The 17944-nt window shown below is 45.0% G+C and overlaps 1 protein-coding gene across 1 annotated transcript in view; it reads right to left on the bottom strand.

The window, feature by feature from the left end:
* LOC126418942 (pickpocket protein 19-like) overlaps window positions 1–17944 on the bottom strand; it is a 168007-nt gene that overhangs the window by 114338 nt on the left and 35725 nt on the right. Inside the window, exon 3 of the mRNA XM_050086016.1 lies at window positions 9078–9223. Within this exon, the coding sequence (XP_049941973.1) occupies window positions 9078–9223 (146 nt within the window). The remainder of the gene's footprint in view (window positions 1–9077; window positions 9224–17944) is intronic.

Below are 17944 nucleotides of genomic sequence, written 5' to 3'. Positions count from 1 at the left end.
GTCACTCCACTTAATGTCGCTCTGGGTAGTTACGCCTAGATATTTTACGGCAAACGCTGTCTCCAGGTGTTTGTCATCGATAGTGTAGCTGTATAGCAGTGTTTTTCTATTGCTATGTATGCGCAATATGCTACATTTATTTACGTTCAGGGTCAACTGCCAGAGTCTGCACCATTCATCAATTCTTTGCAGATCGTTCTGCAAATTCTTACTATCTTCTGGTGTTGGTATAGACAACTGCATCATCTGCGAAAAGCCTTAAAGAGCATCCGACGCTTTCTACTAGATCATTTATATATATATATATATATATATATATATATATATATATATATATATATATATTGTAAACAGCAACGGTCCTATCACACTTCCCTGTGGTACTCCGGTACATCTGTATATCCTATGAATCTGTCGATTTAGTTCCGTTAAGTGCGACGTGTTGAGTTCTGTCTACAAGAAAGTCTTGAATCCAATCGCAGGTCTGCTCCAATACTCCGTAAGCTCATATTTTTTTCATTAAACGGCTATGCGGAACGGTGTTAAATGCCTTACTGAAATCAAGGAACACGGCATCAACCTGAGCGCCGTTGTCCACTGTGCTGTGGATCTCATGGAGGAACAGAGCGAGATGAGTTTCGTAGAATCTCTGTTTGCGGAATCCATGTTGATTTTAATAGGAGATGTTCATTTCCGAAGAACGTCATAATTCTTGAGCATAAAACATGTTCCATAATTCTACAACATATTGACGTCAATGATATAGGTCTATAATTGTGTGGATCTGTCTTACGGCGTTTCTTAAAAACGGGAATGACCTGCGCTTTTTTCCAACCTTTCGTTGCTAAAGCGATCTACTGTAAGTCGCTGCTAGAAGGGGAGCAAGATCTTTCGCATAATCTTTATAGATCCTGGTCCTGAAGCCTTTCCGCTACTAAGCGATTACAGCTGCTTTTCAATTCCGCGATCGGTTATCTCAATATCTGCCATTTGGATGTTCGTACGACGATTGAAAGGAGGGACAGTATTACGATCTTCCGCGGTGAAACAACTTCGGAAGACCGAATTCAGTATTTCGGCTTTCTCTCTGTTATGTTCCGTTTCGGTGCCGGTGTGGTCGCTGAAAGAATGAATAGATGATTTCGACCCACTTACTGATTTTACATACGACCAAAATGTCTTAGGAATTTTACTCAAGTCGGTTGACAACCTCTTACTTTCAAAATCATTAGACTCCTTACGCTCATTTTCGGTTCGTTCTGCTTTTGTTTGTCAGCTAGGTTTTTACTTCTCCATACCAAGCAGTCCCCTGCATATAGACTCAGATCACTTGCCGAAAGGATGACTTAAAAGCGGGCGTTTACCCCTGTAGTTTCGGAGTTCAGTGGCATCGTTGGATGAAGTCGAATTTCTTCCTACGCTCAGTTTGTTACCCAACAAACTCCCTGCGATGCTTCTGAGTTGCTCATTATCGTTTTGTTTCATTCTGCATACACAAGATGAATCCGAAAACCCTTGACAATGTTTTCGTGGTTGTTCATGCAGGTTCTCTGTGCAGTCTGCACATACGAGAGCGTGCTGAAAAGTAATGCCTCCGAATTTTTAATGCGAAATCTAATAAGGCTTTTTAGAGGACATAAACGTTAATAACACACATTTATTCTTCATACCTACAAACTTATTTCTCAACATGTCACGCTTGCGACGAACACATTTCTCCCAACGATACACCAGTTTGTTGATACCGTCACTGTAGAATGTTTGACTCTGTTGAGGGAGTCACAATATGACCCCTGCTCGCAACGCCTCGTCACTATCAAGTTGAAGTCCTCAAAGGTGCTCTTTAAGTTTTGGAAACAATGAAAATCGGATGGGGCTGAGTGGCGATTGTTTGGAGGACGATCGATGACAGAGAACAGAAGGCGTCGGATTGTTGCAGATGTCGCAACGCTCGTCTGTTATCCGGCATTGTCATGTTGAAGGAGAGGTGCTCCACGTGTGGACATATCTTCTAACTAGAAACTCGATTACAGTGCGCTGTTTCTCAAGCACCGACATAGTTATGTTACACATCGCCATACAATTCGGAGGGTTACAAATATGTAGACATAAAGAATAAAGATATGGAATTCAAATACGCATGAAAAGCCCGCGCGCAGAACCATGGTTTAAAGTGGGTGAGGAGGGTTGGGTGGGGGGGTTGGGGGGGGGGGGGGGGGAACCCATGGTGCTCGCTTGCTATCCGATCTAGGAACATGGGATGAAAAGTTTTTGGTTGAGCCCGAACCAGCGGCCGTTTGTATAGCATTTCGAACATCTGACTTACTGTAGCTATGTTGTACTATATTACGTAACGTTTGAACCACGAAACGGAGTTGGGCTCCAGGGAAATTGTGCGAATCAATTAATTCCTTTTGCAAAAGATTTTAATTGGGCTGAAATTACTGCTCAGGCAGTGGCACCATTTGTGTGTGTCACCCTTAAATTACTCCGGACTGGAGCCAGGTGGTGGCCTCAAATGTGGTCCACCGGTGTATCAGAGAGTGGTCTAACATAAGTTTTTGAAAAAAAAAAAAATCTTGCTTCGTTAGGATCCCACACGTTTTTCTGGGAGGTTTTTGAAGCGCTCCACTTCGATACTTTAAACATCTACGAATCGGCTCAAAGTTTGCACGAAAATAGATAAACAGATAAAGTAAAAAAAAAGTCAATCCAATAACCTCTACTCGTCGTCGAGATAGGATGTTTTAAAGTCGAGCTAAATATAGCACAAAAAATTACGTGAACTGAATGCTCAGAAACGGTTTAAAACGATACAAATAAATAAAAAGCGCATTATTATGATAAAATTGAAAACGTGCTTTCAAAAATCTAACTTCATTCTGATTTTAAGTACAAAAAACACTTTTTTGTGGCTTTTTTAACGCGCGTCACATCTACATTTCAGGCTTGTGCGAATCAATTCAAAATTTGTTAGAAGATAGACAAAAACATGTAATTAACGGTCGTCGAGTTGTTTTGTGAAAGGTTTATCCGGTGCCACAATACGAGGTCTAAAGTTGCACGTAAAATACATATTAATCCAGTTTTACGCGAATTGCACGTGCTGAAATGGTTGAAAGTGATACAGCTGATAATAAAGAATACACTCTTACGGTAATTATAAGAAGCGTCTGCAAAAATATTTCATCGTTTGGGTCTTATGAGCGAAAAATCACGTGTATGCGCATGAAACTGTTTTTCATACAAATGCGTTGCATTTTAAGTGCTGCATTTGTATCTATTTAAAGAAAACTGTTTACTACTGTTGATTATCGTTTCATTGTTTACACATTAAAGACTTTATTCACCAATGGCTTAAAACCGTAGAAAACTCTTTGGACGTTCAAGCGATGTACGTGCCAAACAGAATTATGCCCAGCCCGCTATAAGATGATATACTGTTTGATCGAGCATTTAAAGCTCTATCGATGACCACGTGTAAAGTTAAACCAACAATAAAACTACTGTAAAAATAGTCAGAAGAAATGTCACCTAATTTCTAACAGACAGAAAATTTTTTATTCCATTTTTTTTCAAAAACTATTGTGCTATCATTTGGAAAATTTACTTTGGACAAAATGAGCTCAAGTTCGTCAATACTCGTACAGGACTGAAAAGCTCATACTATTTTGTTGCACATTAATTGTTTCGCAGTTCGTCTGCTTACTTCAGCCAGTTGTACTTATTTGATTGTCCCAACATTTCACGCAGGACTTAATCACGCGAGTTTTTCTAACGGCAGTTTATTAATTTTCAATGTGTTATCATTGCGTACTTTAAATAAACAACGATAAGAAGTTTAAGATGTTCGCTTTTCAATAGCTTATTATTTGTTACACGAATTATTCTGCTCATAATATAATAAGGGTTTAACTAAGTTTATTTATATAATATGGTTGTATCGTAAGTTTATCTACGTAATATAAACTACGTATGTGCTTACATTACTAACCTAAACTTCGCACAGTATTTAATATTTCGTTCGGTATTATATTTATAGCTGCTGTTATTTTGTCCACTCTATTAAATGTTTATGGTTTTTTCATCATGTGTTTGCGTATACGGTCTCAAGTGCACATGAATTAAATATGTCTTACTATAAAACAAAAAAACTTAAAAAAGTACAACAAATATAAAACAAAATTTTAAGAAATTAAAAAATAGAAAACAAAACAATAAAAACTAAAAAATTTTAAAAAATTTAAGAAATGATGAGTCTTGTGTGCCCTGAGGACATGAGGCTATACTATAGAGGTTCAACCATATCACGCGCGTAACCGTAGAGGAGCCAGGCTAACGATGCACAACTCAAGCAACATGATTAAAAAAAAAAAAAAAAAAAAAAAAACCTGTACCGGATCATTTGTCGCCGAGTCAACAGCAGTCTACATCGGTTGCCAAGCCATCCGTAATAAACAATATATAATATAATGTTTTTTCTGTGGGGATAAAATTTATGGGAATGGATTTGTTTCTGGTAGCACGCTAAGATAATTTTTTGATTTCTGGAAGGGGATAGGGCTTGATTGGATTTTTTCATCGACGGGACCATTTCTCCCCCCTCCACCAAACCCTCTTACACGAATGGTGAGGGATGCAGGGACAAATAGACATAAATTTATGTACTTTCGAAGAGTGGGATATATCTACAATAGTAAGTATCCGAGAGTGGAGGCGCATCTATAATAGGAAGTGCCTCAGAGTGGGGATGCAAGTTTAATAACTCATTGTACCATATTGCGTGACATGACAAATGCCATGCTGGATGACATGATGGCATGTGTCGTGTTATATGACATTTCATCATGTATCATGTTACTTTACTTGGCACAGTGCATCATATTAAATGACATGTGTAATACTCGTAATACTAACAATTGAAAAGGAGCGAATATGTCAAGATTTTTTGATTTAAATATCTCTGAAGCTGCCACGGAAGTCGGAAAGCTAGTTACCTTCCCTATTTTTATTTTTTGAACCATGATAAGAGCATGTTTCACTCTGGTGTACACTTGCACATACTTTCCACAGCTCCTCCTAAACCACTGGGTAGATTTGTACTATACTTGGTATACATATCATTTCATGCCTGGAAAGAACAATAGTGGGGACAAAGACCATCAGACTATGAAAGGGGTGCGGATGAAGAAGAAGTGAAGATCATAACTCACAAATAGCCAGACCATATTTATCCAGTATTTGAGAATGAGAACACTTAGCAAAGTGCAGCAAACTTAACGCATAATTTTAAACGTTTACGAGACTTTTTCTGCCTCACTATGGGACCAAACTGCTGAGGAAATCGGTCCCTAGGCTTACGCACTACTTAATCTAACTTAAACTAACTTACGATAAGGACACCCATGCCTGAGGGAGGACTCGAACCTCCGACGGGGGAGCCGCGCGATCCGTGACGAGATGCCTCAAACCGCACGGCTACCCAGCGCGGCAAAAGGAATGTAGGTCATCGGTTATTTCATTTTTGCTGTTCAAGCAATAAAACTGCCGAAACAGGCATAACCTTTAAATTTGTTACTTCTTTACTAATCACTCTATTCGCAGTACATATTCACATATACCACTCAATGTACGTGTAAAAACATATCATTGTACGACACATAGTCCAGAAGATATGACGTCATAGACATTGAGCTGCGTGAAAACGAAACTACAGGGCGAAATTCGCTAGAGATACAGGTGAAATATGTGTGAAATTTGTTAAATGTATGTGACACGTACATATGCAGCAACGCCGTTGGCAAAAAGCTGGTTCTTAACCCCTCGATCGATTACAACTAAACTTGGTACAAATGTTACTTACAATTTGGAAAGAAGTGCTGTAGTCGTAAGAACCGGCAAAATCCTATTGGGATGGGGGTGAAAACGCGGACAGGGAAATGGGACGAAGAGGTGGACAGGCAAAGGGGGGAGGGTGGGGCTAATGAGTAGGTGGATTCAGATATGGGGGACAAGGAGATGGACAGAGAAAGGAAACAGGTGGAGATGGACAGAGAGGGAGATGCAGGAGATGGACTAAGAATGGGGGAGGAGAGGATGGACGGAGACTTGGGGAGGACGAAGTGGACAGAGAAAGAAGAGGAGATGGACAGACAGAGGGTGGACTACGAGATGAGCAGAGAAAGGAGATGGGCAGAGAGAGCGGAAAGGAGGAGATGGACGAATAGAGCTGTAATAAATGCGAGTACATGTTTGGGCAAAGCCAGGTACTTAGCTGGTTTGTTGTAAAGGATTCGTCATCCCCTGTAGCTCTTTATAGCATGCCGTTTCTTTTCTTATCCCGTTTATCTTTGAATCAGAAATCTACTAGAAATATCTTCACAACATTGCAAATTTCCACAGTACAGTTTGTTTGTCTGCTTTGGAAACACACTTATTTCATTTATTTATGGTTTATGCTACTGACAAAAGTAATGCACACTTCACCCTTGACCCTCAACTGCACCACATTGCAGTAGTTTTGCATCTATCTGAGTGTTGTTGACTTACTTCGCGCTCTGTTTTCTGCATTTTGAATAGTGTATTAAAGGCTTTATCACTATTTTCAGGTTGTTTTCATGAAAACAAAGTAATCTGTAGTAACAAACCGAAAATATCATAATTACACTACTGGCCATTAAAAGTGGCTACACCGCGAAGATGACGTGCTACAGACGCGAAATTTAACCGACAGGAAGAACATGCTGTAATATGCAAATGATTAGCTTTTCAGAGCATTCACACAAGGTTGGCGCCGGTGGCGACACCTACAACGTGCTGACATCAGGAAAGTTTCCAACCGATTTCTCATACACAAACAGCAGTTGACCGGCGTTGCCTAGTGAAACGTTGTTGTGATGCCTCGTGTAAGGAGGAGAAATGCGTACCATCACGTTTCCGACTTTGACAAAGGTCGGATTGTAGCCTATCGCGATTGCGGTTTATCGTATCAAGACAGTGCTGCTCGCGTTGATCGAGATCCAATGACTGTTACCAGAATACGGAATCGGTGGGTTCCGGAGGGTAATACGAAACGCCGTGCTGTATCTCAACGGCCTCCTATCACTAGCAGTCGAGATGACAGCCCGCACGGCTGTAACGGATCGGGCAGCCACGACTCGATCCCTGAGTCAACAGATGGGGACGTATGCAACACAACAACCATCTGCACGAATAGTTCGACGACGTTTGCAGTAGCGTGGACTATCAGCTCGGAGATCATGGCTGCGGTTACCGTTGACGCTGCATCACAGACAGGAGCGCCTGCGATGGTGTACTCAACGACGAACCTTGGTGCACGAATGGCAAAACGTAATTTTTTCGGATGAATCCAGGTTCTGTTTACAGCATCATGATGGTCGCATCCATGTTTGGCGACATTGTGGTGAACGCACGTTGGAAGCGTGTATTCGTCATCGCCATACTGGCGTATCACCCGGCGTGATGGTATGGGGTGCCATTGCTTACACGTCTCGGTCACCTCTTGTTCGCATTGACGGCACACTGAACAGTGGACGTTACATTTCAGATGTGTTACCACCCGTGGCTCTACCCTTGATTCGAACCATGCGGAACCCTACATTTCAGCAGGGTAATGCACGACCGCATGTTGCATGTTCTGTACGGGCCTTTCTGGATACAGAAAATGTTCGATTGCTGCCCTGGCCAGCACATTCTCCAGAGCTCTCACCAATTGAAAACGTCTGGTCAATGGTGGCCGAGCAACTGGCTCGTCGCAATACGCCAGTCACTACTCTTGATGAACTGTGGTATCGTGTTGAAGCTGCATGCGCAGCTGTACCTGTACACGCCATCCAAGCTCTGTTTGTCTCAATGCCCATGCGTATCAATGCCGTTATTACGGGCAGAGATGGTTGTTCTGGGTACTGATTTCTCAGGATCTTGCACCCAAATTGCGTGAAAATGTAATCACATGTCAGTTCTAGTATAATATATTTGTCCATTGAATACCCGTTTATCATCTGCATTTCTTCTGGTGTAGCCGGCCGCGGTGGCCGTGCGGTTCTAGGCGCTCCAGTCCGGAGCCGCGCTGTTGCTATGGTCGCAGGTTCTAATCCTGCCTCGGGCATAGGTGTATGTGATGTCCTTAGGTTGGTTAGGTTTAAGTAGTTCTAAGTTCTAGGGGACTGATGACCACAGCAGTTGAGTCCCATAGTGCTCAGAGCCATTTGTACCATTTCTTCTGGTGTAGCAATATTAATGGCCTATAGTGTACATAATTTTGTAATTATCTACCGGAGATAACTGGTCTCTCATACCTAAAATATTCAGATAATATTTCTGAACAATCTGCGTATTTTTGTCCGCGGGGTACGCATATATTTTGTGAGTTTTCAAGTACTAAAATAGATTAATGTGCATGTAGTATTTTTCTATAACTTGACTGAACATTTTGATGAAGTATAAATATAATGGAAAAAACAGATACCACCTATAGAAAAAAGTGAGTCCTATGGAGAAAAGAGATGCAGCCGAATGAATATCAAAAGCTCGGATGGAATACCAGTACTAAGCAAAGAAGGGAAAACAAAGATGCAAGGAATATATAGAGTGGCTATACAAGGGAAATGAACTTGAAGGCAATATTGTGTAAAGGGAAGAGGAAAGAGAAACTGAGATGGAGATACGATACTGCGAGATGAATCTGGCAGTGCACTGAAAGACCGAAATCGAAACTCATCCCCAGGAGTGACGACATTCCCTCAGAGCTACTGGTATCCTTGTGAGAGCCTGCTTGACAAAGCTATTGCCCCTCGTATGGACGAAATACCCTGACACTTCGTATCAGCGACATCTCTACGCCTGACCAAGAAACCTTCTGATCGCCTCCCTATCTAACAAAAGTGTCTTTCTTTTTTTTTTTGCTACAATGTTTTTTAGTTCTCTGCATGTGACTGTACAACAAGGCGGCACTTTAAATTTCAGACTAATTAATGATTTCGTGAACGTAACAAATGAGGTGAACATTTTCCAACGGAATTACAGGAAAGCTGGTCTTGTGGTGTGAGCTAACAGACCAGTGCCTCCTAGCCTCAGACGTGAGCGAGTTGAAGGAGTAGCAGAAGCCGACGGGCGCCCGCTGCAGCGACATCTCTCGGCAGCAGTTGAGCGGAGCGCCCTCGAAGAAGCACTTGTGGAACACCGCCTCGCAGCGGGGCAGCACCTGTCGACAGAGAACAGAGCGTGATTACTCAGTAGGCGCGATATGACAGCGACGTGAATCGAGGAGTCACGTTCTTTCCCACTCCTTGGATGCTTCTAGCAAGTAGCGGGTGTGACAAGAAACTAAGTATGCAGAACATGAAAATATAGGAAAAGCTGGTAGCTATGCTTGAATTTAGTCAGATACGTCTACACTCTCGATTACAAATTAGTAACAGAAATTACATTAAAGAGGTAATGAAACACTTCCATTGTTGAGATTATATGTTTCCAAAACCAACTAGTCTGAAGGATAAAAGACACATAATAGGAAAATTAGAATTTAATATTGCACGTATGAGAAGATGGAGCTCAATCCCAAGTTGGGGAGGGAAATCGGCATCTTCCTTTGAAAAGAAACTATCATGGTTTTTGCTATAAGAGATTTAGAAACAATTCGTGAGACAATTCTCCTACCATCCTCCGAAATACCAGTCCTACCTCTTACCACTGCGCGCCAGCTCTCTTGGATAATTTCTTGTCGACAGTGAGGAAACTACGTATGTAATTGTAGTATCCAGAATGTGATGAGACCACAAACGACTCAAAAACCCGCAGAAACTGGTCGACTGACCAAGGGCTGTCAACAGCAATTCGTCGAGTGAGAACAGGACAACAACTAGACAGAGATGGACACTGGAGACGATACAGCAGAATTGGTATCCAGAATCGAAAACCTAATGCTTAGATAATTCTGAGACGAAAACAACGATGTGTAATGAGAACAATACAAAGAACAATACAAGGTTACAGTGAAATCACGACTGAAGACAAAGCTGCAGGGCTGCTAGTATTCAGGTGTGGCCAAGAACTGTAATTAGCCAACAAGATGGGTGTGGCTCTACAGACAGCATTGCAGATGTATCAGTGCCGCCTAGCGGCCGTCATTGAATTCCATGTCCTTCAGCAAGCTTTCAAAATCACTGGGCCAGGATACCAGATCATTCCTCCCTGCAATGGATGCTTAGGGCGGAAGCGATCTGGATGATGCTTTGGAAGGTGAACTTGTGGCACAGTTGTTTTCCTGGCACTTAAGGTCCCCAGCTGGTTAGAGGAAATAGGTGGTCTGGCAACATGTTGGGTAGTGGCTGCTCGGGCGACATCAGCCGCGCATTTGGTGGCTGCGGTGAGAACTCTACATCCATGTTCACAGGAACAACCGTTGTTGTTCTGGAGTGCAAGTTATACCTGTTTGGTTGTGGGACCAGCAAAGATGGAATTTCCAAGTCGGCCTGAGCCACCGACGGTGACACAGTTGTTTAACGTGGATGCAGGTGGTCGATATGATTCCTCTCCAAACACTTTAGAGTGTCAACTGCCTTGAGAGTTTTTCCTAGGTGATAGCCTCTATGGCCAGCGCCCACGCGTCTTTTGCCTCGTATGAACACTACTGTGCCAGGTGGATAGTGCTCAGCATGCCAGGTCTGGGGCTCCCAAAGCTGTGGAGCAAGGAGATGAAGGTGGGTATGCAGCTGCTGCGCATGGAGGAGCATTGCTGGGTTACATTTGTGGACAGGAGTGGTCTTCTAAGCGCTCAGCGACGTAGTGAACACATTTATGGTGGTGGTCGACCCCACTACTTTTAACACTGCTGTTTCAACTTCTGCACCGTATACTCTGCTTCATCATTAGAGTACAGGTAAAACTCCAGACTAAATACATGTTTGATGCCATTTGTGGTGCAGAATTGATCGAAAGCCGTCACCTAAAATTAGAACCCGTTGTCTGACATGACCATACAGGGAATCCTTCTGATGGCAAGCATCAGGACAAACATGTTAATTTTGGCCTTTGTCGCGGTGAGCACCATGCTGACGACACAGGAGTAGGTAGAGTAGGCGTCCACAACAATAAATAACATAGAGCACAGAGAGGGGCCAGGATTTGGTGGAGCAGTCGGGTGCGGGCAAATGTGGAACAGCTATACACCATAGCTTTCATGTCCATGTTCAGTTCTAGCCAGTAGGAATGTCGCTACACAAGGAATCTAATCCATTACACACTCCAAAGACCAAGATGTAAGAATTGTAAAACTTGTATCCGCAGCACAGCAGGAGAACATCGCTGACGACCAACACATGGTGGGAGCGGCGAGCCCAGGCCAGGAACATTGGACTTGTCCCCTATGAAAAATATGTGGGCCAACCATGCAGCATATAATGCTTGACGCAACATAAGATAGAGTCATAGCAAATGTCTGCAGTGATCCGAGCACCTGTAATAACAAACCCATCCAAAGTGTTGCTGTTCCATGCCTATGTGGAAACTTCAGAAGTCCTGGTGGTCGAAGGTTGGGTCTTGTCCCACAATAAGGTGAGATAGAGTGTCTGCATTTGTGTGTTGTAGTGTGGGTTTTTATTTAAAGGTTTAATTTTTGGAGCTGAGGAAAAATGCCCAATGCTGAAACCATTGTGCTACATGCTCTGAAAGATGGGAGCGTAGCCCTCAGTGCTCTAGCAGAGGTTTGTGGTTTATAATGAGTGTGAACTTGTTTCTGGACAGGTAAACATGAAAATCTTAATTGTAAAGATAATCTGCAAGTAATTCGTTTGAGCAGCTGTGTGTGTGTTTTTGTCGTGTAGACAATTGATTGTTCACTACTGTCATCGTTCCTTAAGTCCAGCACAGCATCCGTGCCATAGGGGGAGGTAACCACAGTCAAAAACAGTGGATGAGAGGGGAAGAGGGTGTAAGGCTAGTGCCAGCATAACAGATGCTTAAAATATGCGAAAGTAGTGCACAGGCAACCTTCCAACTCTACTGAATGCCTTTCTTCCACATTTTAGCTATCGGACGCATAATATGTGAACCATGGATCTTGCCATTTGTGGGGAGGCTTGCGCAGCTCAGCGATACAGATGACTGTACTGTAGGTGCAACCACAACGGAGGGGTATTTGTTGAGAGGCCAGACAAACGTGTGGTTCCTGAAGAGGGCAGCAGCCTTTTCAGTAGTTGCAGGTGTGGTGTCACCGCCAGACACCACACTTGCTAGGTGGTAGCTTAAATCGGCCGCGGTCCATTTAGTACATGTCGGACCCGCGTGTCGCCACTGTGTAATCGCAGACCTAGCGCCACCACCAAGGCAGGTCTCGTGATACGAGAGAGCACTCGCCCCAGTTGTACGAGAACCTAGCTACCGACCAGATGTACGAAGCCTTTCTCTCTCATTAGCCGAGAGACAGAATAGCCATCAGCTAAGTTAATGGCTACGAACTAGCAAGGCGCCATTGGCCATACAGTGATTGTACTTAAAGTCTCCAGTGTATCGTCAAGATCGATGTACCACAATGATATTAAAGATAAGTATTAATACAGCTACGTACTTTTCTTAATAACATTAATTACGTAGCCTGTTCCAGTACTTCACGCCCGTCTGCGTTAGTCTAGCGTGCATTTTCAGCCATCTCAACTTCACGGTGTCGGCCCAGCTACCGACACAACATTGGCGATGAGGGAAAAGAGTTCTTTCTGATTGCTTACCTTTAATTGTGTCATGGCTTCGCCACATTCTCCAGATGTACTGTCCGAATTTTATCGCTTGCAGAATCAGCAGACGCAGGCGTTACTGGATGCCCTTGGACAGCTCGTCCAGGGTCAACGTGCGCTGCACACCGATGCGGCCGCCGCCGCTTCTTCGCTACCGCTGCCACTAAACGCTGTTGCACCTCCCTTTCGACCATACGTGGCAGCCGATGAGACCTGGCACGAGTGGTCTCGCCAGTTCAACTTTCATCTAGCAGCCTACAGAATTCAAGGTAAAGAGCGGCAGCCGTTTTTGCTTTCTTGTGTCGGTGTGTCCACATACCGTGTGATAGTGAAATTGTTTCCCCGACGCGACGTAGCAACTCTGTCCTACGAGGAAATTTTGTCTGCATTAGATGCCTATTTCAAAGAAACAGTTAATGTGGTTGCAAAACGGTATACGTTCTTTCGTACAAAACGTACGGCCGGTCAAACTAATAGGGAGTGGGTAGCAACATTGCAAGGACTTACTAGGGACTGTGCCTTTGAATGTGACTGTGGTCTTTCTTATTCAGATACAATGGTGCGTGATGCAATTGCACAGAACGATTCTGATGTTCGCATACGGGAGCAAATTTTGAAACTAGTTAATCCCTCCCTTCAACAAGTGATAGACATATTGGATAGACAGGACACACTTGACTGTGCTCAGGAATCTTTTGAAACTTCGCCAGCCGTGTGTAACATTAACCGGCCCGCTGGACGCGCTGCGCGGCCCGGTCACCGGGCCTCGCGCACGTCCGCACAGCTGCCGCCGCGCGCTAAGCCACGTGTGCCGCGCCAGCCCACAAATGTAGTGAAATCGTGCCCGCGGTGTGCTACTAGACATTCGCGTGAACATTGCCCGTCACGCCAAGCTATTTGCTTTTTCTGCAATAAGAAAGGACATGTTCAAAGTGTTTGCCAGAAAAAGCTCAGATCAGACAATCACAATCATTCCAGGCCCTTTGCTTCGCGCCGGAATCGAACCAAGGACACTCAGGCTCGTGGACCTTCGCCTATGGACATTCATGTCGTTAATTCCGCTTCGTCCAGTGAGACATTCTCTAACAGTAACTGTGTTCGTCCCACAAAAACTGTGCGTCGACGTCGCCGGAAATCACGTCAATTAGCAAGTGATTCTGTACCAGTGTCTGTTCCAATTGCACAAAACAGTCGCTCTTGTCGTCAGCAGAACAATAAACTTTTTGTGGACTTAGACTTTGAAGGCAAAGTGATACCATTCCAGCTCGATACCGGAGCTGCAGTTTCATTGCTCAATCATGACACGTACAAACAACTGGGCAAACCTCCGTTGCGTTCCGCAAATGTTAAGCTAACTACATATTCCGGACAGAAAATTCCTGTGTTAGGACAGTGCAGCCTTCTTGCAACATACAAGGGACAAACAAAACTTGTGTCATTTTACGTTCTTCGTTCTTCTTCTGCAGTGAACTTGTTTGGTCTAGATTTATTTCAGTTGTTTAACATGTCTATTGTAAATCAGGTCCTATCAGTGAATCAGACTGTGCCTACAGACAGTGTTTCTCGGCTGTGTGACGAATTTGCAGACATTTTTGCACCGGGCTTAGGTTGCGCTAAAAACTATGAAGCACATTTGGAACTGGAAGGAAACGCACAACCGAAATTTTTCAGAGCGCGCAATGTTCCCCACGCATTGCGTCAGGAGGTCGCAAGAACATTGAACAATGTAGAATCACAAGGTGTGAGTGAATGTGCGCAATGCCTCTTTCATTTCAGCTCCGCTTCATCGCTTACGCCGTAAAGGTGTTCCGTATCTCTGGACGACGGAATGTGAACGCGCCTTTCGCCAGTTGAAATCGGCGTTGCTTTCTAATACTTGCCTTACGCCATTCGATCCCCAGAAACCCCTTTTGTTGATGGTAGATGCATCGGATTTCGAGATCGGTGCTGTGCTTGAGCACAAAGTTGGCTCCCATGATCGCCCTATTGCCTTTGCGTCCAAATTGCTCTCGTCTGCGCAAAGAAATTATTCACAGATAGAGAAAGAAGCTTTGGCTCTCGTGTTTGGTGTTACTAAGTTCCATGATTTCTTGTATGGTCGTCACTTTACCATCATCACAGACCACAAACCTTTGACATCGCTTTTTCATCCGACCAAGCCTGTACCTCCACGTACAGCGCAGAAATTCATTCGCTGGTCTATTTTCCTCTCGCAGTACCGCTACGATATCTTGTATCGGTCCACTGCTAAGCACGGAAACGCCGATGCGTTGTCCCGTTTGCCTGTTGCTGAGGATAAAGCATTCGATTCTTCCAAACTTGCTTGCATGTTCATTGATTCGGAAACCGATGAAGTGGTCGAATCGTTTCCGATTGATTTTCGTCGTGTCGCTACAGCCACAGTTGCTGACCCTGTCCTTGCTACTGTTTTACGTTTTGTTGCTACGCAATGGCCTTTGTCACAGTCTCGGATCGAGGATCCGTTGGTTCGCCGATTTTTTGCTCACAAGGAGAGACTTTTTGTTCGACGTGGTGTTTTGTTGTTGCGTTCTGATAATGATCAGTCCAGAGTCGTGGTCCCACATTCGTTACAGTCCTCTGTTTTACGGCTTCTTCACCAAGGACATTGGGGTATAGTGCGAACGAAACAACTTGCTCGTCAGCACTGTACTTGGTTCGGAATCGATGCTGCGATTACGAATATGTGTTCTTCGTGCCCGGCGTGTGCCGAACAACAATCCGCACCGCCGCGGAAAGTCTTTGCGTGGCCAAAAGCCACTTCCCCTTGGCAACGCTTGCACATTGATTTTGCTGGTCCATTCTGGAATGCTCGATGGTTGGTTCTGGTCGACGCCTTCAGTAATTTTCCTTTTGTTGTCCGGATGTCTTCCACGACGTCCTCCGCCACCATCCAAGCGTTGTCTGCTATCTTTTGCATTGAAGGTCTTCCGCAGACTATTGTTTCCGACAATGGCCCACAATTCATGTCCGCAGAATTTCAGTCATTCTGCCAGGCCAATGGTATTCAACATCTGACATCCGCGCCGTTTTCGCCTCAGTCCAACGGTGCCGCTGAACGATTGGTCCGGACTTTCAAGTCACAGATGTTGAAATTGAAAGAGTCGCATTCTCGGGAGGACGCATTGTTGCTCTTTTTGTCTTCGTATCGCTCTCAGCCCCGAGATGGTCGCTCGCCGGCTGAGTTGCTCCACGGTCGTCCTCATCGCACCTTGATGTCTTTGCTGCATCCGCCGCATCAGGTTCCTGTGCAGCGGCAGACTCCTGCTTTTGCTCCAGGCGACGTTGTATTTTATCGCAACTATCGAGGTTCACGGCGTTGGCTCGCAGGGCGCATTCTTCGCTGCCTCGGCCGCGCGATGTATTTGGTTTTGGGGGCCTCTGGTGAGGTGCGTCGGCATCTCAATCAGCTGCGCCTCTGTCGTCACTCGGGTTCTGCCGCTCCCCGTCTGCTTTCAGCGACGGTGCCGTCCGGTCAGCGCCCTGGGGACCCATCTACTGGCTCGCCTCATCCCCAGGTGTTACCGACGATGCCTTCCATTTTGCCCCATGGCGACGCGCCGCCGCCACCGCAGCAGCAGCGGCCGCCGCCGCCGCCGCTTGTTCTCCCGCCGGCGCCGCCCGCATTCGACGCTTCGTTGCAGCCGCCAAGCGCCTCCCAGGGTCCCGCGCCGCCGATCGCTTCCCGTGACCAGCTGTCCTCCGCCATGGAACTCCCGCCCGCTCCGGACCACATGACGTCATCGCGCGTCGGCTACCCCGACGCAATGGAGGTTGATCCTTCGGTCCCTCCTGTCTCTTTACGGGCGCATACACCGCATGTTGACGTGCACCCTGGACTAGTTTTTCAGGCGTTTCCTAGCTCCCCTCGGACCGAATGGCCGGGTGCGGGTGGCACAGCCTCCCCTGTTGTTAGGCTCCCCACCTCATCGCATACGTCAACATGTGGTCCTCCCCACGGCGGGCGGAAGCCTTATCACACGACCGTTCGCCGATTTACGGGGGAGGAATGTGGTGTCACCGCCAGACACCACACTTGCTAGGTGGTAGCTTAAATCGGCCGCGGTCCATTTAGTACATGTCGGACCCGCGTGTCGCCACTGTGTAATCGCAGACCTAGCGCCACCACCAAGGCAGGTCTCGTGATACGAGAGAGCACTCGCCCCAGTTGTACGAGAACCTAGCTACCGACCAGATGTACGAAGCCTTTCTCTCTCATTAGCCGAGAGACAGAATAGCCATCAGCTAAGTTAATGGCTACGAACTAGCAAGGCGCCATTGGCCATACAGTGATTGTACTTAAAGTCTCCAGTGTATCGTCAAGATCGATGTACCACAATGATATTAAAGATAAGTATTAATACAGCTACGTACTTTTCTTAATAACATTAATTACGTAGCCTGTTCCAGTACTTCACGCCCGTCTGCGTTAGTCTAGCGTGCATTTTCAGCCATCTCAACTTCATGGTGTCGGCCCAGCTACCGACACAACAGCAGGAGCAACAGTTTGGATGAGTGACTGATTTGGCCTTGTAACATAAACCAAAACGGCCTTGCTGCGCTGGTACTGCGAATGGCTGAAAGCAAGGGGAAACTACAGCCGTAATTTTTTCCGAGGGCATGCAGCTTTATTGTATGGTTAAATGATGATGGCGTCCTTTTGGGTAAAATATTCCGGAGGTAAAATAGTCCCCCATTCGGATCTCCAGGCGGGCACTAGTCAGGATGACGTCGTTATCAGGAGAAAGAAAACTGGCGTTCTACGGATCGGACGTGGAATGTCAGATCCCTGGTAGGTTAGAAAACTTACAAAGGGAAGTGGATAGGTTAAGGTTAGATATAGTGGGAATTAGCGAACTTCTGGTCAGGTGAATACAGGGTTATAAATAGAAAATCAAATAGGGGTAATGCAGGAGTAGGTTTAATAATGAATAAAAAAATAGGAGCGCGGGTCTGCTGCTACAAACAACATAGTGAACGCATTATTGTGGCCAAAATAGACACGAAGCCCACACCTACCACAGTAGTACAAGTTTATATGCCAACTAGCTCCACAGATGACGAAGAGATTGATGAAATGTTTGATAAGATAAAAGAAATTATTCAGATTATGGAGACAAAAATTTAATAGTCATAGGGGACTGGAACTCGGTAGTGGGAAAAGAAGGAAAAGTAAT

Source organism: Schistocerca serialis, chromosome 1 (genome assembly GCF_023864345.2).
Source record: "Schistocerca serialis cubense isolate TAMUIC-IGC-003099 chromosome 1, iqSchSeri2.2, whole genome shotgun sequence".
In the NCBI taxonomy this organism is placed as follows: Eukaryota; Metazoa; Arthropoda; class Insecta; order Orthoptera; family Acrididae; genus Schistocerca; species Schistocerca serialis.
Note: the sequence above shows the minus strand (reverse complement) of the source record. Positions and strands in the feature narration are given on the sequence as shown.